The following is a 25219-nucleotide window of genomic DNA, read 5'->3' as shown; positions in this document are numbered from 1 at the left end:
AGAAAACAAAACAAAACCCAAAACAAATCAATTAACTACACCCACAGGCACAGGGGCTTAGGCTTGGGAAACAGAATGAATTTGATGGATCTGGGCAGTCCAGGGACCACACAGATGCGCTAATAAGCATGTATTTGTCCAAGTACCCCAGCCACGCTCTGGGAGGAGAGGCACACACTAAGACATGGCGTTCACAACCTCAAACTTCTCTTTTCCCAACCCTCGGTCCCCAGATCCAATATTTCAAGTAATTTGCCCAAGGAAGAAAAGACTCAACATTTTCTCAATTAATTTCTAACACTTGGGAACCACCTAATAATTATATATAATAATGAAACTTATTGAGCTTCCAAGTGGGTCAGGCATTATGCCAAGTCTCCTACGTGCAGCCCTACAGAATGAACCTGCTCATTCCTCCCGCCGGGGTGGCAGAGAACACTGCCACTTTCCGAGATGAAGTAACGGGCCAAAGGCTAAAAGCTAGTAAGTAGCCAGGTCAAGATGTGAACCAGACATGGATCTCCAAAGCTCTTGCCTCATGCTTTTAACTCTCTATACCACCTGCAGGAGAAGTGGGCTGAAGACGGCAATTAAGCAGCTTTCAGAGATACTGTGCGAAGGCCCATCCTTTAGGGGAAAAGTTCTTGCAATTTGGTGGAGTATCAGAATTTTAATGGAATCCCTATAAAATGAGTTGAAGTTGTAAGACAAGCTTCACAGACTAAATGTCATATTGTATTTCAGGAAACATATTCTAACCTGCGATGATGGTGCTTCGTGAAAGGTGGTGCTGCCTGGGGGCAGAGAGGTTCTGTATTGGAGACATGAAGATTTTTGCTGTTGTTACCCACGTCATCGTCACGGGGCTGGGGGGGGGGGATTTACAGGGTGAGGGACAAGGATGCCAACCTTTCAGCAGTGTGAGAGACAGTCCTACACAGTGAAGAACTGACCCACCCAAGTGTCCGTAGCATCCTTAATAGCATTTTCATACTGAAAATCTTCTACACGTTGGCTGGATGTTTGGAAATTCAAAAGGCACAACTGGAGTTCCCGCTGGGTCTCAGTGGAAACAAACCTGACTATGATGCGTGAGGATGTGGGTTCGATCCCTGGCCTTGCTCAGTGGGTTAAGGATCCAGTGTTACCGTGAGCTGCAGTGTAGGTCACAGACGTGTGGCTCAGATCTGGCGTTGCTGTGGCTGTAGTGTGGGCCAGCAGCTGCAGCTCTGATTCGACTCCTAGCCCGGAAACCTCCACATGCTATGCTAAAAAGCAAAAGAAACAAACAAACAAAAGAGCAAAAATCAAAAGGCACGGAGCAATGGTACTCTAACGGCCAATCCCTCGGCGACAGACAGGGGAACAGCCCCTGCGCCGCAGTCTCACCTTCAGATGGTAAATGTGCTCCTCGGTGTCCAGATCTATGCACTTTGACGACTTCTTCACAGACATCACCGAGAGCCCCACATCAATGCAGCCGTGCAGCTTCTCTCGCTCTATCTGCAGAGGCACCGAGGGGGCCGCTTGGGAACCACGGAGTTAAAACCCCTAGAAACGTCCTGGACCCGCCTTCCCTCCCTCCCCCCTGCCCTGCCACATCCACCAGTAGTGACCACCGTCCCTGGCCTCTCAAGCACTTGGTGTGAAGGGCACCGAGCTGCACAGGCGTCACTGTATTTAATCTGTGCAGGGGAAGCATCTCTTCCTTTGGCAGATGAGGTGACAGAGGGACAGGGCACCAGCGGTCTACACGTCGCTAAGGGAGGAAGCTAGAGGGTGAGGGAACTAGGAAGTTGGCCCCGTGGACGGACTCCCAGAGCAGTGACGTCACCTGTTCATTGCACCGTGTCCTGCAGGTTTAGTTCCGGGTGTCTAAACTCATTTGGAAGTGATTTTAAAAGAGGAGGAGGAAGCGCCGCCAGGCGGCCGAGGGTCAGGCACGGAGGCAAGCGGGCACCCGGAGAGAGGCACACAGTGAGGCCGGAGGAGGGGGTGCTGGGCCAGCGAGGGTCCCTGCGAGGGCAGGAAAACAGCCATGCCCAGCCCGAGTGGGCCACCTGCCTGGGGTCAACACACAGGGGAACCTCCTGTCACCTTCAGCGAGGGTCTTCCCCACCAGGCCCCTCAGTCCCTTGGCGGAGGGAGGGCCGTGCCCTGTCTTTTGTTCCTGTTACCTCACTGAGAAGAGGTCCTCCCCCACAGCAAAACCCTAAGACCAGGGCACCTGCCTGGATACCCAGGAGGGTGTTCACCTACTTGGCAGGTGAACTGAGCCCACCTAGACCCCAGGGCGGTAGGGACACGGAGGAGCAGGCAGCTCTGTCCCCCGTGAGGGACCTATCACCCCTCTGTGGTTTCTGGCAGAGAAATGCATCCCAAGTGTGCCCGGGCTCACCCAAGAGTTGGCAACCCCTAGCCCTTTCCCTTTAGAACTGCCAACAGCACACTGGACTAAGAAGGCGACTCACGTCGGTGTGGCTCTTGGCATATTTCAAGATTCCTTTGTCCAGATAGAAGAATCTCTGTGGGGAAGAAAGCAGGATTCATTAAGACATCCCATTTCAACATCCTTTGCTTGCTCTCAGTGCTCGACTTGGAATTAAACACAAGGGACTAGGAACTGGGACCTGAGTGGGCAGCTCCAGCACAAGAGAAGGTGAGATCCAGGCCAGTTCTTACCTTGTGCCAGCCTTTCAAGGGCCATTTCCGCTTTTTCAGCAAAAATCCTTTCTGAACTGGTGGCTCCTGGGTGAAGGTCATTTCTCCCCTCAATCCTTCCACCACTTCCCAGCTGTCCTGTTCCAACAAAAGGGTTTAGGCTCAATGACTATCTTTAAAAAAAATTAGCAACATTAAGAAGCACTGGATCCCATAGGTAAATCCATCCAAGATGGCGAGACTGGCTGGGTTGGCTGGGGAGAAGAAATTCAAATTTAATTTATGTACATGCTCAGCCTTTATAGATTTAACGCTATAATTTAGTGGCATCGCATATGCTGTTGTTTTTCAGAAGCTCTGTCTCTGAAGGGGAGGTTTCCCTCTTGGTATTTGAACCTTGACAACCCCAGTGAAAGGTGAAGATTTTCCTCTAAGTCCTATTTTTGTTCCCTTTGACATCGTCAGTTATTTGCATTCCCTGCTAGACTTCAGTCTGAATTTTAACCCAAAGCTACAGACATCAAGATGGAAGCTGGGCAGCAGGGGTGGGGTGGGTTGGGGTGGCTCAGAAATTTGGCTAAAAAGTGTAAGACAGCACCAAAGTTGGTAAGCCTGACACGTTTTGGTTGAAATAATGATTTAGTCACAATATCTCCAAATTCTAGGTTTTTAAATGTTGGAAATCTTGAGGCATCAAAAATGTCATTCTGAACAATCCTAAGGTCTCCAAAAGGGAAGGAAGGGGTAATAAATTAGGAGGTTGGGACTAACATATACAAACTACTATATATAAAATAAGTGTAACAAGGACCCACCATATAACACAGGGATCTCTAGTCAATATTCTGCAATAACCTATATGGGAAAAGAATCTGAAAGAGAACAGCTGTGTGTGTGTGTGTGTGTGTGTGTGTGTGTGTGTGTAACTGAATCATTTGCTGTACACCTGAAACACAACATTGTAAATCAACTATAGCTCAATTTTTAAAATTAATTTTAAAAAATGGGACCTTCAGAGGTCATGAATCCTAAAAACTAAAATAATGCTTCTATAGAATTGTAACAGTAATAACACATTAGTTGAAGTAATGCCTTTTTCCTTATTAGACTCCCCACTTGAATTTTCCTTTTAAAATAAATAAGAGGAGTTCCCGTCGTGGCGCAGTGGTTAACGAATCCGTCTAGGAACCATGAGGTTGCGGGTTCGGTCCCTGCCCTTGCTCAGTGGGTTAACGATCCGGCGTTGCCGTGAGCTGTGGTGTAGGTTGCAGATGCGGCTCGGATCCCGTGTTGCTGTGGCTCTGGCATAGGCCGGTGGCTACAGCTCCGATTCGACCTCCATATGCCGTGGGAGCGGCCCAAAGAAATGACAAAAAGACCAAAAAAATAAAAAAATAAAAAATAAAATAAATAAGAGGGTAGATAGGATTATTCCCATTGAACACCTATTAAAATTTAGGTTGACCTCCCCCCACCAAAAAAAAAAAAAAAAAAAAAAAAGATTCTGCAGTAAGTATTTCCATCCTCTTTCCCCAGAAATGTTGTTTTCTCCTCCTTTCGTTTTGGGGGGGTGCACTTTTTTCTCTACTAAACTACAACCTACACTACAGCTCACAGCAACACCGAATCCTCAACCCACTGATAGAGGCCAGGGATCAAACTCGCGTCCTCGTGGATCCTAATCAGGTTTGTTAACCGCTGAGCCACAAAGGGAACTCATAGTTCACTTCTGATGTCCTCACGTGCCTAACCTGCTGTCCTGTGAAGAGTATGCATGTGACTGACAAAAGGGCAAACATGGTCCTGGATTAAGGTTGCAAACAGCTTTATGTCCTTGGAATGTTTTCACTGGCTTGCCCTTTGAAGCACGTCCAATACCTTTGGGCCAAATGAGTACTGACACACCAAATACAGCCCATTCACATTTGTGAAAGAGGGTGTCTGTGCGTTATATCGTTGTTAAATGAAAATCTAAGGCTCAAGATCTTCTGAAAAGGACCCAAGGAAATCAAACCTTTTAGTTTTATTTGATTTAAGCCTCCCAAGCAGAAGGCAATAGGCAGAGTGCTGGTGCTAGACCAGCAAGCACATCTGCTCAAGACATTCAACTGTGCAAACTGCAAATGCCAAGAGGGATTAGACGTTATTGCATGCTTTACAAAACTGAAAAAAAAAAAAAAAAGCGGTGGGGAATAAGATCATACCTGTAGTTGAAAGGATAACAAAGATTAAATTTCAAAAATGTTTCAAGAATTCATGTTAGAACCAGCTTTCTCTCGAATTCTTGAGACACAGTGTATGCCTATTGATGAGCCCATGGGGAGGGCAGGGGACTAGACTGGGTTTGCTGGCTCTTAAGGGGAATAAGCCTATCATGGTTTGCATTCATTCCTACAAAATAACTGTCCCCCACCCCCATTTTATCGCCTCTCTAGTCTCAGACCTTGAAACTCTAACCAGGTTGGAAGACCAGATCTGAAGAATTTATGAAAGTGACCTGACTTTATTCCTTGACTGAGGACTAAAGCACTGCAGCCAGCTGCTTTTCTGGCTCAACATCCAAATTTTCCCCCTCCCAGCTTCCTTATCTGTCACTGTCCTTGAGTCATGCGGTGGAAACCTGAGAACCAGCATGCAGCCAGTGGTTCTCGGTGAGGGCAGTACTGTTCCCTGGGGTTGTGAAATCTTGCGGGCATTGCTGGTTGATGGGGGTAGGTGAGCGCTCTCTGGCATCTAATGGCTGGGGACCAAAAAACGTGAGATGTTGCAAAATGCCTTAGTCTTGCACAATGCAAAAGTTGTCCCACATCTGCAAGATTTTTCAAAGCACCTTCTGTAAGTAAAACCTGCTTTTTTTGTTTTTCTTCTTTTTTTTTGGTGGCCCCGTGGCATACGAGGGTTCCTGGGCCAGGGATCAAATTGGAGCAGCAGTTGCAACCTATGCAGCAGCTGTGGCAATGCCGGATCCTTTAACCCACCACACTGGGCTGGGATTGAACCCGCGTCCCATTGCACCACCGCAGGAACTCCAGCAAACTTTTTCTGTGAAGGACACTGCTGATCCTGTTGCATCACAGCCGGAACACTGGTAAAAACTGTTTATAATTATTTGAGCACAGAACTTAACTCTGTTTCACATACTTATCGAAGTATTTTTGCATGGTTTCTATAGCTAAATTCTTGGGACTGCAACAACTGCTGAATTACTAAGGGAAGACTGTACTTCTTCCTGTTGGGACTTTACCAAGTCAGTCACCATTTTGAAGAATAGTGTCACTGAAGGTCATGCCGCCTGTGACATGTGAGTTACTAATACATCTCTATGGGTCTGTATTAGTAGCTGTCACCCTGTCTATAGGGGTATCTGACCACCTCCTCATGTCTTGCGGTGTAGTCATGTCTGGGCTTTTATATATTGTAATGCACACTTTTAACTACTCTCTTTGAATTTTCCTTTATTTAAAGTAAAGCATTATGTTGATATTTTCAAGATTACATGTGTCAATATATTAATAATGATTTGAGGAGACCAAAGTGTTCATTAAAATATTGGTAACTGGAGTTCCCATCATGGCACAATGGAAATGAATCCGACTAGCATCCATGAGGTTGCAGGTTTGATCCCTGTCCTCGCTCAGTGGGTTAGGGATCCGGCGTTGCCATGAGCTATGGTGTAGGTCGCAGACGTGGCTCAGATGTGGCATTGCTGTGGTGTAGGCCAGCGGCTACAGCTCTAATTGGACTCCTAGCCTGAGAACCTCCATATGCCACAGGTGTGGCCCTAAAAAGCAAAAAAAAAAAAAAAAAAAGGGGACATTGGTATGATGTAGTTAAGAACCCCTGCTGATCTCGACACCAATTCTGTGAGCAGGAATGCCAGGCCAAGCCACACTGTGGTGAACTCACTTTGAAACTGTAAGGGCTTTACTATTTTTTATAAGTAGGTTCTGTTGGTTTCATCTTTAAAATGCGTATCTTCTACGTCCTTTCCTCTCTGTTTCCCCATCACCCCCCACTGCTCTCATCAACTCTGATTCCCAAGACTCCTCCCCTTCTACAATCACTTTCGGGATCCCATGAGGTCCTACCCTCCATGCAAGGTAAAAATGAACACAACGCAATGTCTGTCTTCATTTCCAGCCTCCCAGAATCTTCTCTTGATCTTCCCACCCATACCAACACGTCAAGATGTTAGTCTAGTTTCTCCCTCCTTCCATGAAATTCCTAAGTTATCCCAACTACATCAATCGTTCCTGTAAATGACTCTCCCTTGCCAGGTAATTTAGTGTTTGGATAACTCTTTTTTTTCCCCCCATTTTATCCCCAGTGCTTTGGTCTTTTATCCCCAAGCAGTTGTAAGGACCATTGTTTTAATTCACCTAGAACCCCAGAAAGGAACTAAGTACATATGGTTTGAAACAAAAGAATTCTCTTGAGTTTATTCATTGCTGGGGGTCTCAAACCAAAAAGATAAAGTTCTCAATCAAAGTAAATGACACCAGATCACTGGTTAACAAGGAGGTATGAACATGCATTCACACTTCTAGACAGCCTGCCATTCAAAACACAAAAGAATATCACCTCAGGAAACACTATGTAGTGGGGTGGACCGAAACAATACAGAAATACAACAATATAAACAACGATAAGATAAAATGATGGAATGTCTTCCAGCCCCATTAAGCAGGAATCTTTTCTGTCTTGTTCATTACCTAATAGTGCATAATATATGAAAGCAGCTGACAGCAAGTCCTGAGAGTTCTCATCACAAAGGGAAAAAAATTGTTTTTCTATTTCTTTAATTTTGTATCTATATAAGATGATGTATGTTTACTAAACTTATTTTAATGATCATTTCCCAGTGTAAGTCAAATCGGTGTGCTGTACACCTTCAACTCACACAGTGGCTGTATGTCAGTTACATGTCAATAAAACTGGAGGGAAAAATGGTGCGTGGTAGGCAGGAATAAAATATGTTAGGGAGTTCCCATCATGGGGCAGTGGTTATCGGATCTGATTAGGAACCATGAGGTTGCGGGTTTCCACCCCCGGCCTCGCTCAGTGGGTTAAGGATCTAGCGTTGCTGTGAGCTGTGGTATAGGTCGCAGATGTGGCTCAGATCCCTCGTTGCTGTGGCTCTGGCGTAGGCCAGCAGCTGTAGCTCTGATTAGACCCCTAGCCTGGGAACCTCCATATGCCTTGAGTGCGGCCCTAGAAAAGATGAAAAGATTAAAAAAAAAAAAAAAAAAAGTTAAATAAAACAGTTACAATAGCTAACATTAATAACAACGTTATTATTATCTGTCAGGTAGTGTGCTAAGCACCATACTTATATTGTTGCACTTACTCTTTGCACAATCTTGTGAGGTTAGATTTACTAGTATCTTTTTTTTTTTTTTTTTTTGGAAATGTCTTTATTGCACCTTCGTTTTTTTTTACACTTTTAAAATTAATAGACTTTTTCTAGCAATTTTATGTTTACAGAAAAGCTGAAATTATAAGAAGTTCCGTATACTTCCTCTCTTTCCAGTTTTCTGTTATTAATATCCTGCATTGGTGTGGGACAATTCGTTCAAATTAATGAACCAGTATTGATCGATGATTATTAAGCGAAGTCCACAGTTTACACTAGAGGTCACTCTTGGGTACACTGTTCTCTAAGTCTCACCAAATGCATAGAGTCCTAAATACACCGTTACACTAACACAAAATAGTTTCACTTCCCTCAAAATGCTTCTCCTTGACCTTGGTCCTCTCTCTCTTAACCTTCCTTGGAAACCAGTATCTTTACTTCTTCAATGTGGAAACCGAGGAAGAGAGAATTAGGTACCTTCCTAAAGCTAGAAAGTCACCTGACTGTGAAATCCTTTTTTTTTCCTTTGTGGTCATTTTTGGCTGTCCCTCGGCACATGGAGCTCCTCGACCAGGGATCAGATCGGAGCCACCGTCTCGACTGAAGCCGCAGGTGCGGCAACTCCAGATCCCTAACCCACTGTGCCCCGCGGGGAATCAAACCTGTATCCCAGCAGCTGTGCCACAGTGGGAGCTCCTGAAATCTGTCTTTTCAATTATCCTGCTATACATCACAGGACACTGTATACCCTACTGTAACTACAATATGCACATTCTGATGATGAACAAGGAGTAAAAGCCGCCGGGCAGGGGGACAGGGGTGGCTAAATCCAAGATCTGAGGCGACCTGGAGGAGTTAAGAAGCCCTGCGCTATGGATAGACACGCAAGGCCGGGATCCTGAGCAGACAGACCTCCTGTCCTGCCTCCATAGTCTCGGCTCCTGAGAAGTTCTCACTCAGCCCCACACCTCCTCCTGGGGCAGAACCTCTCTCCCTCCTCAGCACGCACACAGACCTCAGTGGCATGGTCTGTGTCCCCAGCTTGAATGCGGGTACCCTGAGGACAGGAGCCGGGGCTTCTTTCTTCTCATCTCACCACCTGTGACACAGGGATCCATATTTGCTGAACAAAGGAGTCTGTGGAGCAAGGGGGTATAAAAAGGGCCCCACAGAACCCTGGGGGTCAGGGACTTTATTACTTTTTAGGGCATATGTGCGGAATATGGAAGGTTCCAGGATAGGGGTCGAATCCGAGCTACAGCTGCCGGTCTACGCCACAGCCACAGCAACGTGGGATCTGAGCCGTATCTGCAAACTACACCACAGCTCACGGCCACACCAGATCCTTAACCCACTGAGCGAGGCCAGGGATCCAACCCACATCCTCATAGATCCTAGCCGGGTTCATCACCGCCGGGCCATGCCGGGAACTCCAGGGACTTTAATACCCTGTGCCGGATTGGAGTGAACTGGTACTCGGGTTACTCTTGGCAAAAGCACCGGGTGTCAGGGAGTGGCTTCTGCTGGGTCTCACACACCCTGTGACCCAGGAGGAGCACGTGCACCTTGAGCTGTGAGCCCTGAGATACACAGGACAGGGAGGACTTGGGCCCCAGGGGAGATCAGGGCCCTGCAGACTTAGCCCAGCATAGCTGGGCTGATGTCCTGCCCTGGGGGTGTCGGGCTTAAGGCTCCCCGTGAATATCAGATGGAAAGAAAAACATGACAGGGTCTAGGGGAAACAGCTTCTTAAGCTCTTTTGGGTGTAACTGAAGATAGACTGGTCCTGTCATCTGGCATTAAATTCAGTCTGTTTTACTGAACGTCTAAAAGGGCTAAATATAGAAAGCTGCTTTGTGGTCGGAGAGGCAGCTAAGCATTTATTCATGCTCATGAGCTGGCCAAGTTCATTTCCATACTGCTGAGTGCACGAATTGAAAGCATCTCTCCCTCCAGCACAGCTGTTTGCACAGCGTCCATCTCTTCTGCACCTTTCAAAGGCTGGATTCTCAGTCGCAGCCCTTGCAGAGATGTCAGAAATAGAAAGCGCTTGAAACCTTCATTCCTCCTGCAGCGGAAGAGGGTTGTGGGAGGAAGTTCTGTGGTCGCCTCTATCTGGCGTGACCGGAGAGTTGGTGGTATTGATTATTTATTTAGTCTGTTTACCAGGTTTTTAAAAATCACCAGGCAATACCCAGCATTAAATCATGTGGAACATAATTTGTCTTTAATGATTTTAAAGGCAACTGTAACCTTCTAAAGCCCCAGGATCATCAATATTACCTTTTTTTGGGGGGGGGTCATTTTTGGCTGCCCCTCAGCTTAGGGAGCTCTGGGGCCAAGGATCAGATCGGAGCCACAGTTGCAACTTAAGCCACAGCTGTGGCAACACAGGATCCCTAACCCACTGCGCTGGGCGGGGCGGGGGCGGGGATGGAACCTGCATCTCAGAGGCTCCCAAGAGGCCACCGATCCTGCTGCACAGCAGGAGCTCCAATGGTATCTTTTATGACCCTTCTATGAACACATGGAAATACTTGTGACTAGGTCTCCAGTTAACATGATGACAGCTTTGCCTGGTGTCAGACCAATTTGGGACTTAGCCCCCCAAGTCTTATCCTGACACTTGGGGAGTTGCTGCTCCTTGTCAATTGTCTCTTCCTCACCTAAGGTTTTTTGGAGACCAACAGGCCTGACGGCAAGAGAAATCAAAAGAACAAGGTGGAGGGGCATGTGATCTAACGCACTGCTTCTCACTTGTAACGTGTGCACCAACCACTGAAGATCGCATCAAAACGCGGAGGTCAGGTTCGTAGGTTTGGGGTGAGACCTGAGCTTCTGCACCTGCACAGGGGAAGCCACTTCTGCTGCGGGACTACGAGCCCACTCCGTGGACACCCTCTGGGAGACCAGGCTGGCTTAAAGAACTGGGGTTTCATTCGACAGATTCGGAGGGTAAAACTGGGACCAATGGGTGAGGTGAGAACTATAAGGCCCTGGATTCCAGCTTGGCATAAAGAGGGATTATATGATGACCTAGTAATTAGTGCTATGAACATACAGGAACGAGAGGGGTGATCAATGAAAAATCAAGCTCCCCAGTCACTGGAGAGCTCCATCAGAGGCTGGCAGAGGCGCTGCAGAGGGCCTCCTGGACTAGGAAGGAGGTCAAAATAAATGAGCTGTGAGATCCCTCCCAAATCTTCTACCATAAACTCCTGAAACATTAAACAGGTGTAAAGTCTCAGTTATGCAAGATGAATAAATTCTAGAGATTTGCTGTACAATTATAGTACTGCTAATTAACCAGACTATTGCATTGTAGTCAAAAATTTGTTTAGACCTCATGTGTTCTTACCATAATGAACATAAAATAAAATGAAATATTGTCAGATAAAGTCTCCTAAAAAAAAGAAAAGACAGACAAAAAAACAATAACATTAGCTTCAGTCTAGTAACCTCAGGTACAATCCTTGACCTTGGCCTCTAAGTAGGAAGGTCAAAGAAAAAAAGGAAGACTGCGCTGTGAAGACGTCCACCAGATTCTGAAGGCTCCGTGGGGAGCAGCACGTGATCTGCCATTGGTCCCTGTCCTTCCCCTCCGTTGACAGAGCTGCAGCTCAGTGACCCCTGCCAGCGGGGGGAAGGTGACTTTACAGATGACTGAGGCCCCCAAATATTCTCAGTCATGCGTAGTCACAGACTCAAAACACTGGTGTCTTAATGACTCAGATAACTGAACATGCACTTGGTGTCTGGGGAGACCCCTTGAGAAAGCACCAGAGGAAAAGGAGAGACATGGCAGCAGTGGATCCTGGCAGAGGGGAGAGAGAATTTGTGCTGTCAGCTCTGTCTGTGACTCCGCCTGAGGCCATTCCTACCTTGGGTACCAAAGAAGAGAAAAACGCTTTCCAATTGTGTTCACCACAGAGGGATGTATAAGGAAAGGAGTATTAACAGAAAAACTTTACTGCACAAATAATGATGATTTCTACCCTGTTTTTCAGCTACTTGGCATTTATGGGTGTAATGACAGTGCTACTTTTTATTTTTATTTATTTGTCTTTTTGTCTTTTTAGGGCTGCACCCACAGCATATGGAGGTTCCCAGGCTAGGGGTCTAATCAGAGCTACAGCTGTCAGCCTATGCCACAGCCACAGCAACGCCAGATCTGAGCTGCATCTGCGACCTACACCACAGCTCATGGCAACACCGGATCCTTAACCCACTGAGCGAGAGCAGGGATCGAACCCACAACCTCATGGTTCCTAGTCGGATTCATTTCCGCTGCACCACGACAGGAACTCTTTTTTTTTTTTTTTTTTTTTTTTTTTGTCTACAGTGATACTTTTTAGAATCCTCAAATAGATTTGTGAATCATGAATATTTGTTAAATGTCATGTGCCCCCCCCATTGTATACAAGCCCCTCAAGACTATGGATGGCAGCGTTTATGCACTTTCCTGCCTGTAATGCTCTGCTCTGTACACAAGGGCCTCTTAAGAGCTGTAGCTGCTGTTAAGGTGGAGATAACCCAACCCTGCAGCAGTCATCCAGCCCTGGCCACACAGCCCGCCAGGTGGTGCAGGGTTTTTATCGTTGCTATTGTGACAGGGAGTCTAGTGATACAAGTAGCAACTACTATTTACTGAATGACTTTTATGTGCCTCCTCTCGTGTGGGTATCATGCCTTACGTTGTACAGATGAGGAAAATGAATCTCCAAAGGAGTTGCCCAGGATCACAACCTCGTGCACAGTGGACCCCATCTGCGGACCGGAGAACCTCCCTGCTCCACATCGACTCTGTAAGTATATTAGAGTCCACCCAGGGTCTGCTGGCCCCCGAAATCCAGCCCCCCACCCCGACCCCCATGCTACTTTCTCCCCATGCGGAGTCTGTCTCTGCCAGCCTGTTCCTGCACTTCGCACGCATGTGTGTTGGCCAATGGACCCAAGGGACCCCAGAGTCTCTTCTGGGTTGTTTTTTTTTTTTCAGGGGGTGCTGTCATGATTTTTCTTTCCCTACAGACTCGTGAAGTGTTTCTTCTAAGCTTCAGAGTTTGAAACAGAGTGGAAATTATCTACCCGGCTCTTTCATTGTAGAGACGAGGAATCAAAGATACGTGGCCTGTGGAGGGCCACAAAAATGACTTCTGAGGACCGGAACCCAGTCTTCTGACTCCAGCTCAGTGCCCTTTCCATGCCTGGTTTCCACGAGAACAGATGGCTCTATGTAGGAGACAGAGGCCAACCCCCCACACACGGGACACACCAGGTACCAACAGGGAAAATCTAAAACACGGCCTCTTAGCTCATGGGATTGGGCCAGAGGAGCGAAGGTGGGGAGACTTCTGCTTCGTTTTCTACCTTCTAGCCCTGGTTAATGTTTTATTACTTTTAAATTTTTAAAAACCATACTTTTAGGAGTTCCCGTCATGGCTCAGTGGTTCATGAACCCAACTAGTATCCATGAGGATGCGGGTTCAACCCCTGACCTCGCTCAGTGGGTTAAGGATCCTGCATTGCTGTGAGCTATGGTGTGGGTGGTGGATACGGCTCGGATGTTGCTGCGGCTGTGGGGTAGGCCGGCAGCTGTAGCTCTGATTCGACCCCTAGCCTGAGAACTTCCATATGCCACGGGTGCGGCCCTGAAAAGCAAATGAATGAATGAATGAATGGATAACAGGGGAAGGTGGCAGACGTTTAGCAGGATAAACTTCCTTATCCTGAGCCAAAGCATCAGTGGCTTTTCTTTCCCAGCCCTGTGTAAGAATAACTGGTTCTCATAATGAGAACCAAGCAACAGGTCAAGATCCTGGCGAACCTTTTTGCATCGAAGGTGCTTTGGCCTTAGGGGTAAGCTGGTCATGGTCTAGTTATAACTGAGCTTCTGTTATGAGCCCAAAGGTCTAAGGCTTCGCACCAAGGAGTAGAGATGGGAAGATGTGAAACTGAGGGATGGCCTTCAAAGAGTTAACCTACATCAAAAAACAGGATGGCAAGTTGTAAATGCCGAATGGGAGATGCACACAAACCTGTGACAGCCTCCCGTCCCCAGGTGGGCACAGCCTCCCGTCCCGTCATTTCCACCTTAGGGAAATGACGTGAGCTGGGACCTGAAGAACAACAGACATAGAGTGAGAAGCAGGGTTTCTGAGGCTACCCCGACAACTCATCCCCACACATGGTGTCTTAAAGCAACAGGCATTTGTCCTCTGCTGCTCTGGAGGCTGACAGTCCAAAAGCAAGGCGTTAGCAGGCCTATGCTCCCTGCAGAGGCTCCAGGGGAGAATGCGTTTGTCTTACCTTGGGCTGCTGTCCTGAAAAACCACACACGGGGTTGGAGAGGCCAAGATCAAGGTGCTGGGCGATTTGGTTCCTGGTACAAACCCACCCCCAGGCCTGTAGGCAGGGGTCTTCTCTCTGTCTGCTCACAGGCTTGAGACCAGGTTCTGGTGTCTCTGCTCATCGTGAAGGCACCACCCTCAAGACCCCATCTAAACCTAATTACCCCCAAAGGCCCTGCCTCTCAATGCCAGCACGTGCAGGGTTGGAGCTTCCACATGTGAGTGGGAGGGGCGGTCGGGGGCGGTGGTGGGAGGAGACACGCAGACACTAACGTTCAGTCTGTAACAGCATCCCTGGCCTCTTCCAGTTTCTGGCGGCACTGCCAGTCCTTGGCTTGTAGCCCCTTCACTCTAACCTCTGTCTGCATCGTCACGTCACCTTCTTCCCTCTTCTGTCTTCTGTGTGTTTCTTCTTCTTCTTCTTTTTTTTTTTCAGGGATCACAGCAGCAAACCAGCACCATAGCATCGACCAGAGCCGATGCAGTGACAACTCAGCATCCTTAACCTGCTACGCCACAAAGGAACTCCTCCTGTGTGTTTCTCATGAGGACCCTGGTCACTGAGTTTGGGGCTGATCTGGATAATCCAGGATGCTCTCCTCACCTGAAGATTCTTAAATTAATTCCATCTTTTACCAAATAAGGTAACATTCACAGGCTCCAAGGCCTAGGAGGTGAATATAACTTGGGGTGGGGGAGGGTCCCATTCAGCCAGTTACTACATGGGGCAAGAGGGACCACCACTAGGGCACGGAGTGCCAAGAAAGTGACTCATCTGGGGTGAGAATAGAGAGGAGGTGATTTTGATTGTGGCGAGGGCTTGGGTAGAGGAGCAGAGGGAGACACAGCTGGACTCCAAGGTAGGGCCAGGGTGGAGAGGACCTTAGAGAGATACCAGGTTACTCTTGGGAAGTCTGCTGTTTTGCCTCTGTTTTACTTACATGGTCATTTCTGGGCCTTTATTATTTTAATAGCATCTTATCACTGAAGTAGCCTCAGACTTTCCCCTCCCTGGGGAAAACAAAACTGTTGAGTCAGTTCAGTTCACAACTGCATCAACAGCACCTACAGAAAATTCCAGTCACTGCACAGCTCATGAGCTGTGCTTTCAACAAAAGCATCTGAGACAGAGTCCCGCCTTCCTGGATTCTGCACTGGGGTCAAAGCCAACCGTGAATAAATGCACTGATTCTCTTAAGGCACCTCGTGTAGTTGCTATCAAAGCAGTGTCTCTACAGCCCACTAAAATGTATTTGCTGTACCTGCCATTCTGGAATTTCAGAACAGTTTGGACAGTTCAGTAATTTCTAGAAGTGTTTGAAGAGTTTGGTGTTCTCCAGACTGTGGAAGGCAGCGGACTGTCTGTCATTTGTGGACACGTAAAGTGACAAAGAAACTCTGACAAATATATATACCATTTTTGCTGGTCTAAATGTCTTCCCATATCAAACATTGATTTGTTTTTCCTTTACAAGATTTACTCAGTGTAGCTGTATATTGAGAATTGAGTCTTTTATCTTTGCCCTTCCTCCTTTCAGGGAATAATGTCACAAGCATATGTATGACCCAAAAATAGGCAGCAAGAAGAAGTAAAGGCTCAGAAAGGGGACATCTGAAAAACTACGACAGAATATATAGTTAATTATTTTTCTCTGTTGGGCCCAGAGAACCAGAAAAAAACAGGTCCAGGAGTTCCCGTCGTGGCGCAGTGGTTAACGAATCCGACTAGGAACCATGAGGTTGCGGGTTCGGTCCCTGCCCTTGCTCAATGGGTTACCGATCCTGCGTTGCCGTGAGCTGTGGTGTAGGTGGCAGACGCGGCTCGGATCCCGCGTTGCTGTGGCTCTGGCGTAGGCCGGTGGCTACAGCTCCGATTCAACCCCTAGCCTGGGAACCTCCATATGCCGCGGGAGCGGCCCAAGAAATAGCAACAACAACAACAACAACAAAAAAGACAAAAGACAAAAAAAAAAAAAACAAACAGGTCCAGACAGTCAGACCTGAGGGCTCCTTACAGCTGTTTCCCTCATCTGTGTTACTCTTAGCCCTGCATTCATGGAGGTGCTGGCTTCTGGAGGCTTGTTTAAACAATCATCATTTGGAGTTCCCGCTGTGGAGCAGTGGGGAAAGGATCTGGCAGTGTCTCTGCAGCGGCTAGGATTCAATCCCGGCCACGGGTGTGGAGAAGAAAGAAAACAGTGACACAACATCAGCCACAAAACCCTGGTCATCTGTACACAGGGCACAGGGAACTCGAATTAACTTCGAAAGAAGCTTTCTAGCATCTAAAGAAACTCGCTGTCCTTCAAAAAGAAGGATGCCTGATCCTCTACCATTTAGACACGGAACCAGCAGTTAATTGGAGCCATATTTTCTTTCTACAGGGTAGGAAAAACACAGACCTACTGGATTGTTTTGAGACTCCAGGGAAGAATAGGAAAGGATATTATGAGCTGTAAAGATGCTATCAGACGCTTGTTAACTCCTAGAGCCCTCTGCTGCCTCTTCTTCTCAGAGCAGCCTTGGCGGATGCCAGGCCGTCTGGCTCTGCCTTGTGCCAGCAGCTCTGGAGCTGAAAGGATGAAGGAGAGGAGCTGCCACCGCGTGGTACTGCTTGAGGGCTCCTGGGACTCTTCCTTCTAGAAGGTGAGGGGTTTATGTGTCAAACACTTGCACACAGCACTTACTACAGGCAGGTTCTCTCTCTCTCTCTTTTAATGTTTTTTCTTTCTCAGCTCTCTTCTAAGCAACTGGTACAAGCTTATAAGAAACCAAGGCACAGAAGGGTTAAGGACCTTGCCCAAGGTCAAACAGCTTATTAACAGCTCAAGATTTAAACTCAGGGGTCTGGCTCTCAAGCAACTTAATGCTCACTGCCTTTTCTTTCTTGTGACTGTCATAGAACAATGCAACAATCATGCCAAGCCACACCTCCTGGATGGGCCTTTCTTGCGATGTTGATTCAGCCCCTACTTACAAAAGGCAGCTGGCAAACTTCAGCATCTAAGGACAGGATGAATTAAAAGAAGTTAAGTGGAACTAGGCATTCTCAATACCCAGAGAGCTGAAATTATAAACACCTGAACATTATAGCTTTCACTCACTCTGCTTGGCAAACTCCCACTTAACTTGTGTGTCTCACGGGTTCTGGCACCAAGCCCAGCCAGCCTGGCTGCCCTAGAGAACAGCATAATCTAAGAGTCTGCATAAATAAAGTCTCATCAGGTGACCCTGGGAGAGCTCAAAGGCCACCTCAGATTATCCCAGGGACAAGGGGGTGACAAGAATAAATTGCATAACTGTATGGGGACTGACCTAGCAACCGATTTCCCCATTTCAAATCCCCTCCAATAATGAGTGAAGTGTGTCGATTCTTTTAGAAGATTCATTTCCTGATTTCTGACTTACACACCAAATGCTACAACACACTTTAAAAAGGAAAAAAAAAAAAAAAAAAGGAAGCTATGCTCTGTTTACAATCCACGATCTTCCCAATCAGAGTCCATTTCTTATTTATAGCGGCCTGTTCAGCTGTCCTGTCCTTAGTAGCGTCACGTCTCCCTGCTCCCAGTCTTTTAATAATAGTTTCTCAACGGATACTGGTTGAAGAAACAAAAGCTAGGGCCTATAGAATGCTTTCAAAAGAGACAAAAGCTTTTCATGCTTCTCTAAATCTAGCTGGCTTCTAAAATGTGTTACTTTGAAAGTTCTAGGAAGGAAATGTAAGGGGCAGAGGGAAAAAGACAAGAGGAAATTACTCATATTTCACAAGTTTTGAAATAGCAATTCTCTCTCCCCCTTAGACATCCCTTAAGCTACTTAATATACACACAGAGCTTTGGGAACAGCAGGCTTTCTTTCTACCTAGCAACCACAAGCTCATTCATCCATTCATTTCATCCACGCTGACCCAAAATGTCTCCCAAGGGCTAGCCCAGGTACTTCATATATGTGATTTCGTTTAGTTCTCAAAAGGACGCAAAATTATCTACATTTTGTAGCTGAAAATCCAAGACTCAGAGGTTTTCTCGAACATGGCAAGGTCAGCCAGCTGGCCAAAAGCAGAGCCAGTGTGAATCTAGGTCAGTTTCAACAGGGACGGTCTTTTACTTCCGTTTCATACTTTCCAGTCGAACAGTCTGTTTGGAGAGCCCGGGTATAGGAAGCGTTTAAAGAGTGCATCATTTGCCAGAAATAACTCAATGGAGGGGTCTTTGCTCATTTTTTGAAATCCTCATAATACGTCCGTCCCTGGAGTGAGGGGGCTGGGGAATTTGTGGCTTTTTGCTCCCATTCCCCACGTGCCCCCAGCTGTACCTTCCAACCTGCTCTCCAAAGAGGAACATTTACTGGTGGTGGTGAGTAATTTCAGTCCAATAATTCTCATCTGCCAAAACCCCGTGCCAGTCCTGTGAGAGTTCAAAAGATATGAAAATAAGACCCAGGACTCACAGACCTACACGCTCTTTCAACCAATGAATTAATCAAGAGTTATCCTCGAGGGGAGAGAACAGGGCTGTGTTAAGCATGGCATTAGATTAGAGCAGTTGGGAACAGAGCATCTATGAAGGCCTCTCTCAACTCCTGCCCGAGGGACTGGCAGAAAAGGGGTGCCCTCTTCCACTGTTCCTATTTTCTCATGAAGGGACTTGAACCAGCCTTTCACACCTGCCACTCCAAGGAAACCACTCGGCTATGTCATCAATGACCTCCACCACCAAAGGTCATTCTCAGGCTTCACTTTATGTGACCTATCAAGCAGCCCCACTTAAAACCAAAGCACTGCACTTCACATGGGTTGCATGTATGTTGGAAATGACCCACAGTGATCATGTATTATTTTTATCATTGTTCAAGGGCTAAAGCATTAAATGAAGATTCTTTTCAAGAAAAGCACAAGGTTCAATGAGTAGAGTAGTTTTATACGGATCAGTCTAGAGCTCAGGATGGAGAAGAACCGTGAAGCAAAGATCAACTTTGAACACTACGAGGAATGGGTTTGATTATGACAGTCCGAAGGGAGCAACAACCTATTCTTTGTATAAGCTGGGTTCCTTTAGTTGGGGGTCTCCTGCAAGGACACCAGACTCCTCCCCAGGACAGTACAGAGACCCACTTCTTCTGCAGAGGGTCAGGGTTCTTGAAACGGAGCTATCTCAGTTCTGGCTCTGGAATTGGCCAGAATAAAGGGAGCTCATTGGTAACTGTTTCTTAAATTTAGAGAGAATCTCTCTCCAGTGAAGTTCAATGGCTTTTAGCCAGTGAAAATACTCAATTTTCTCCCACGACATCCCTGCAAAGGAAGTGGGAGGTGAGTTTGGTTTCTATGTCATGGATAGAGAACTGAGGTAAACTTCATTTGCCAGAAGTTTCTCCACTGGCAGACTATAAAGACCATAGCAGCCATCTCTTCATTTCAACCCTTTACTATCAATAAGGGGTGACAAACAGGGCAGGGATGCGGCCGCTCACATGGCCTATGCCCACAAGCCACAGCTGAAACACCGCACTCTTTCCCACTGAACCCAGACTCAACGGCAAAACCCTACTCAACACAACGCTCCAAGCCGCTACCAATAGATGGGTTCTGGGATGGGGCAAGGTGAAAACATTTAACCCCTGCACGGACAAGGCCAGCAAAATAGAATGGGAGAGGAAATCAATGCCTGTTTTCCACTTAGCGTACAGGTTAGCTCTTTCCAGCCAGAACTGAGCAATGGATATCTTTCGGGACAAGTGGCATAAGCGCCACAAGACCAGGGGCAAGAAAAAGCCCTACCACAAGCAGTGCAAGTATGAGCTGGGATGCCCCCAGGCCAACCCCAAGACTGGCCCCCGCCGCATACAGTCTGTGTGCAGAGAGGCAACAAGAAGTACCAGGCCTTGAAGCGGGACGTGGGAAAGTTCTCCCGGGGCTTGGAGTGTTGCACACGCAAGACGGGATTCCTGACGTTGTGTATAACGCATTCAAAGCATTCAGCAACCAACTGGTCTGTACCAAGACCTGGGGAAGAACCGCATCGTGCTCACGGACGGCACCCCGTACCGACAGTGGTACGAGTCTCCCATGCACTGCCCCTGGGCCGCAAGAAGGGGGCCAAGATGACTCTTGAGGATGAAGAGATTTGAAACCACAAGCGATCAAAGAAAATTCAGAAGAAATACGATGAGAGGAAAAAGAATGCCCAAACCAGCAGCCTCCCAGAGGAGCTGTCCAGCAGGGCCAGCTTCTCGCATGCATCGCTTCAAGACCCGGCCAGTATGGCCGAGCAGGTGGCTCCGTGCTAGAGGGTGAGGAGCTAGAGTTCTATCTGAGGAAAATCAAGGCCCGGAAAGGCAAATGGATCCTCCCTCCTGTCTCAGCTCACAGAATAAAGGTGTATATTGTTCTTAAAAAAAAAAAAAAAAAAAAAAAAAAAGGTACAGGTTAGGCCAGATGTTGAAGACACCAAATTGAAGATGCCAAACGTAGCCTATCTTGGAACATTTTGTTACATTCTTCCATAAATACTTTGTTAATGTGTGTATAAAGTAAGGTCCATTTTATTTATTTATTTTTTGTCTTTTTGCCTTTTCTAGGGCTGCTCCCGTGGCATACGGAGGTTCCCAGGCTAGGGGTCCAAGCAGAGCTGTAGCCACAAGCCTACACCACAGCCACAGCAACGCAGGATCCAAGCGGCATCTGCAACCTACACCACAGCTCATGGCAACGCCGGATCCTTAAACCACTAAGCAAGGCCAGGGATCAAACCCACAACCTCATGGTTCCTAGTCGGATTCATTAACCACTGAGCCACGACAGGAACTCCCATTTTATTTTAAAAGTATGCATTTCTATATATACGTTGCATACTTTTGCACAACACTGAAGAGGTACGGGTATGATGCCTGCAAAAGTTTCTGGAGGGAGAGAGCTGAACTCTTCACTATGAAAAATTAGATTTTCCGCAAATAAGAATGAAGTTCAAATGAATGTGAACTATAATCATAAAAATAAATGTTAATATTAACTCACCACCTACTATGAGTCTGATCCTAGATTAACTGCTTTCGTTTTAATCCTCATAATGATTCTAGGAGAAAATAACTATTATTATTCCAATTTTACTGATGAGTAACCTGAGGCTGAGAGAGTTTGAGGTCATAGAACCAACTGTTGGTTGAAACCAAGGTTGACTCGTTCAAGTTCTAATCCCTAGGCATACCTTCCTCCCCAAATTATCTTGATAAATTATATTTACAGACTGTTTCCAACACTGATAAAATGAGGCATACTATATTTAAAACTTCACAAGCCCTGGTATTTACAAGATGACAGAATCCTTCTCCTTGGGTTTTCACAGCTATGAAGTTGTAAACTTAATTTAGGTTCAATTTCTAAAAGTGAAAACATAGATTACCATGAACACCAGGTCTCAATCCTTTTGTCCTTCAAGGAACCAAGCTCCTCTAACACGGATCTATACAAAGGGGAGTTGTCTACACATAAAGGAATGGCTCCTTGAGGTTCTACGTGAGTGGGCTCTGGGACAGGAAGGCCAAGTTCAAGTTCAGTTCAAGAAACAAGGACCAGGGCAAATGCCGTGTGAAGAACTGAAAGAAAGCCAGTGTGGCTGGAGGACAGGGACGCCCAATGTCACCTGACGATAGCGGAAGAGAATTTAAATGAAAATAATTTAAGAAGATGAAGTCTTTCAGCCAAGGCTGTACTGTAAGTTTACGCATTTAGTGCCCCTTCCTTATCACACTGGCGCCAAACAGCAAAAATACACAAAGATATAAACACAGAGGGGTTTTGAATGTCTGCATGATAAAAAAACAGGATTAAATATCTCATGGATCAGACAAAAAATAGAAATACAAAGGATACTGCAGACAAAGGCATCTAGGAATCCTACTTCTGTGGCCTAATTGAAGCTAAAAATGTCCCCAAGGAAAAGACTGGGATCTGAGGAAGGCTCCCTGCTGGAAATCAGAGAATGTGCAGGGGTTGGGGAGCACTCCACAGTGAAAGGGAGCTTTAAAAATCGGCTTATCCAGGGAGACTGCAGGGGGCAGACACAGCCTCACAACCTGGACCAGCCACGCTGCCTGCTGCCTGCTGCCTGGGGGTGGATCTTAAGACAGTCATGGTCTAGGTAACAGCAAATCCCTAGACAGGGCAGGGTGAGCACAGAGAAAGGACACCGGGCAGCAAACGCAAGATGATGTCCTAAACTCTAACTCCAAAGCACGTGAGAAAAACTAGCATGAAGGAAGATGGCCCATAAGCTTAACATCAGACTTAAGTCTTTGAGATGGAATGAACAGAACAACCTAAAAATGACTTTCATCTGGAGCTTTAAACACAAACAGACAGGAGTTCCCTTTGTGGCACGGCAGAAACAAATCTGACTTGTACCCACGAAGATGTGGGTCTGATCCCTGGCCTCGCTCAGTGGGTTAAGGATCTGGCATCGCTGTGAGCTGTGGTATAGGTTGCAGATGTGGCTTGGATCCCATGTTGCTGTGGCTGTGGTGTAGGCTGGCAGCTGCAGCTCCGATTTGACCCCTAGCTTGGGAACTTTCATATGCCATGGGTACAGCCCAAAAAAGTAAAAAACAAAAACAAAAAATAAAACAAAACAAAAACACGAGTGAATGGAAACACGGTGTGATCACTATATTTAGCACCCCAGAGCCCCTGGATATGGCTGTGTTCCCTGAGGGCCACGGAGAAAGGACTTCCAAGGTCCCTGCACTTCTGCTGCACCTTCAGAGACTGAAAGACAATCTTGGGATGGTGCATGACGTCAAATGGACATGGATGGCCAAGGTGGACAACACAGAGGGAAAAGCTAAGCCAATCCCGAGACAGGACACCTTTCTTTGATAGAAGGCTGGGAAAATAGAATAAGAGTTCCCGTTGTGGCTCAGTGCATTAGGAACTCAACTAGTATCCATGAGGATGTGGGTTCAATCCCTGGCCTTGCTCAGTGGGTTAAGGATCTGGTGTTGCCGTGAACTGTGGTATAGGTCGCAGATGTGGCTCGGTTCCTGAGTTGCTGTGGCTGTGGTGTAGGGCGGCAGCTGCAGCTCTGATTGGACCCCTAGCCTGGGAACTTCCATATGCTGCAGGTGTGGCCCTAAAAAAGAAGAATAAAAATAGAATAAGAAAATGGTCCCTGAAAATTAAACATGGCTGTATAACTAGTTTCAGGCTAAAGTTGGAAAACACTTGTGAAATACTCCATCTTCTCTGCCAAAGAGGAGAAATTAAGTGTTTCTGCTTATAAAGTAGTATTTCATGAACATGAACGTGGGAGATCCTAAATATAAAAGTTGGCCATTTGATGGCTTTTCTGGCTGAATGACCCACCCATTCTAAGTCAGAAAAGAAGGCGAGGAATCAAGTACATGCCTCTTACCCTTTATGATGTAACCTCAAAAAAAAAAAAAAAAAAAAAAAAAAAAAGAGTTCCTTCATGCCTCGGTGGGTTAAGGATCTGGTGGTGTCATTGCTGCGGCTCTCATGACAGCTGTGGTACGGGTTCGATCCCCAGCCCAGGAACTTCCACATGCTGAGGGTGTGCCAAATAAAACCTTCAAACAAAACAAAATAAAACCTCCGTGAAAACCAAATCAATCAATTTCAAAATAAGTCCATCCAAAAAAAAAAAAAAAAAGTTTCTGTTATTCATTGCACTGGAATTTCATTGCATTGCTCCAGTTCCCACATGTTACAAGCACAGGCTGTTTGAATACATCACCGGCTCTCCCTTTATCTGGGATTGTGGGGGGTACCAGTAGATGCCACTAAGTGCAAAGGGCTGGGGGAAGAGCGCAGCGTCGGCTCTAATCCCAACCAGATTGGTGGCCTAGGGAGAGAAAAACTGTCACGGCAAAAAGCTGACACGTGGGGTGAGAGTCGATACCCTTGTGCCTCATGGAACAAGAACTCCCAGAAAGACATGACGCATTAGCCAAGGAGTAATTTGAGACTTTTTTTTTTAATCCCAGAAGGAAATAATGATAGTGATGAAATATTCTTCTTCCTAACTTCTCAGGGGAGATCTGGGGCGCTCCCCAAATGACCCTAGGCTAACTTGTCAGAATTACAGAGTCTCATGCCCTGAAGCAGCACTGAAAGGTGGCGGGCTTCCTGTTCCAGGCAATATTAGCATGGGAAGACCCATGATGATGTGTCATAAGTGTCTGGACTTGCCGGAGGTGGGCGGTTGCTTGACGGATGCTGCCAAATCTGGAACCAAGGAGTTGGGACCAATTTAAGCCAGTATGTCCCACGGGGGAAGGCAATGCCAACACAGCCAGCAGACACTGAAAAGGCTCAAAGACCACTTTGGTTTGTAAACCCACAGCTTTTTGACAGCCCACTCTCTCTACATAACTGAAGGTAGTAGAAGAATTATAATGATTAATGTGCATTTACGGCCATGGATCTAAAACTAGCAAATTCTGCCAACCAAGATTTTGTAGCAAGGAATCCAAGGAACAACATATAATTAGCTGACAGATTTTTAGGAGTTAATTATTCAGTCCTTTGTTTCACTTCTTTCTTCTTCCTACTTAATTCCTTTTGACCATGTCTCTGTTGAATTGCTTCCGGCATCCATTAGAGAAGTAAAGCGGCTGAGACTCAGAGTTATAACTGGGCAATCTGTGGTTGGAAGCTGTCCTAAAAGGCTTGGTAAAGGGAAGGAAGAGGAGGGCGGGAGGATATTAGAATTACTGGAAAGGGAACTGTTTGCTTTTTTGTTTTGGTTAGCACGATATAAAGGAAAGTGCGGCCTCTGGAGTCAAACCAACTGAGCTTGGCTTTCTTGCTCTTCTACTGAATAAACTAGCTGTGTGTCCTTGG

At 46.5% G+C, this 25219-nt stretch overlaps 1 protein-coding gene and 1 pseudogene across 6 annotated transcripts in view; one reads left to right on the top strand and one right to left on the bottom strand.

Moving 5' to 3' along the window:
- OSBPL3 (oxysterol binding protein like 3) overlaps positions 1-25219 on the bottom strand; it is a 192946-nt gene that overhangs the window by 74713 nt on the left and 93014 nt on the right. For all 6 annotated transcript variants that reach the window (XM_021079019.1, XM_021079020.1, XM_021079018.1 and 3 more), the window contains exons 3-5: positions 2683-2799; positions 2472-2525; positions 1390-1503 (exon numbers count right to left, since the gene is read on the bottom strand). In XM_021079019.1, the coding sequence (XP_020934678.1) occupies positions 1390-1503; positions 2472-2525; positions 2683-2799 (285 nt within the window). The remainder of the gene's footprint in view (positions 1-1389; positions 1504-2471; positions 2526-2682; positions 2800-25219) is intronic.
- On the top strand, positions 18665-24323 carry LOC102166253 (annotated as a pseudogene).

The sequence above is a fragment of the Sus scrofa genome, chromosome 18 (genome assembly GCF_000003025.6).
Source record: "Sus scrofa isolate TJ Tabasco breed Duroc chromosome 18, Sscrofa11.1, whole genome shotgun sequence".
Taxonomy (NCBI): domain Eukaryota; kingdom Metazoa; phylum Chordata; class Mammalia; order Artiodactyla; family Suidae; genus Sus; species Sus scrofa.
Note: the sequence above shows the minus strand (reverse complement) of the source record. Positions and strands in the feature narration are given on the sequence as shown.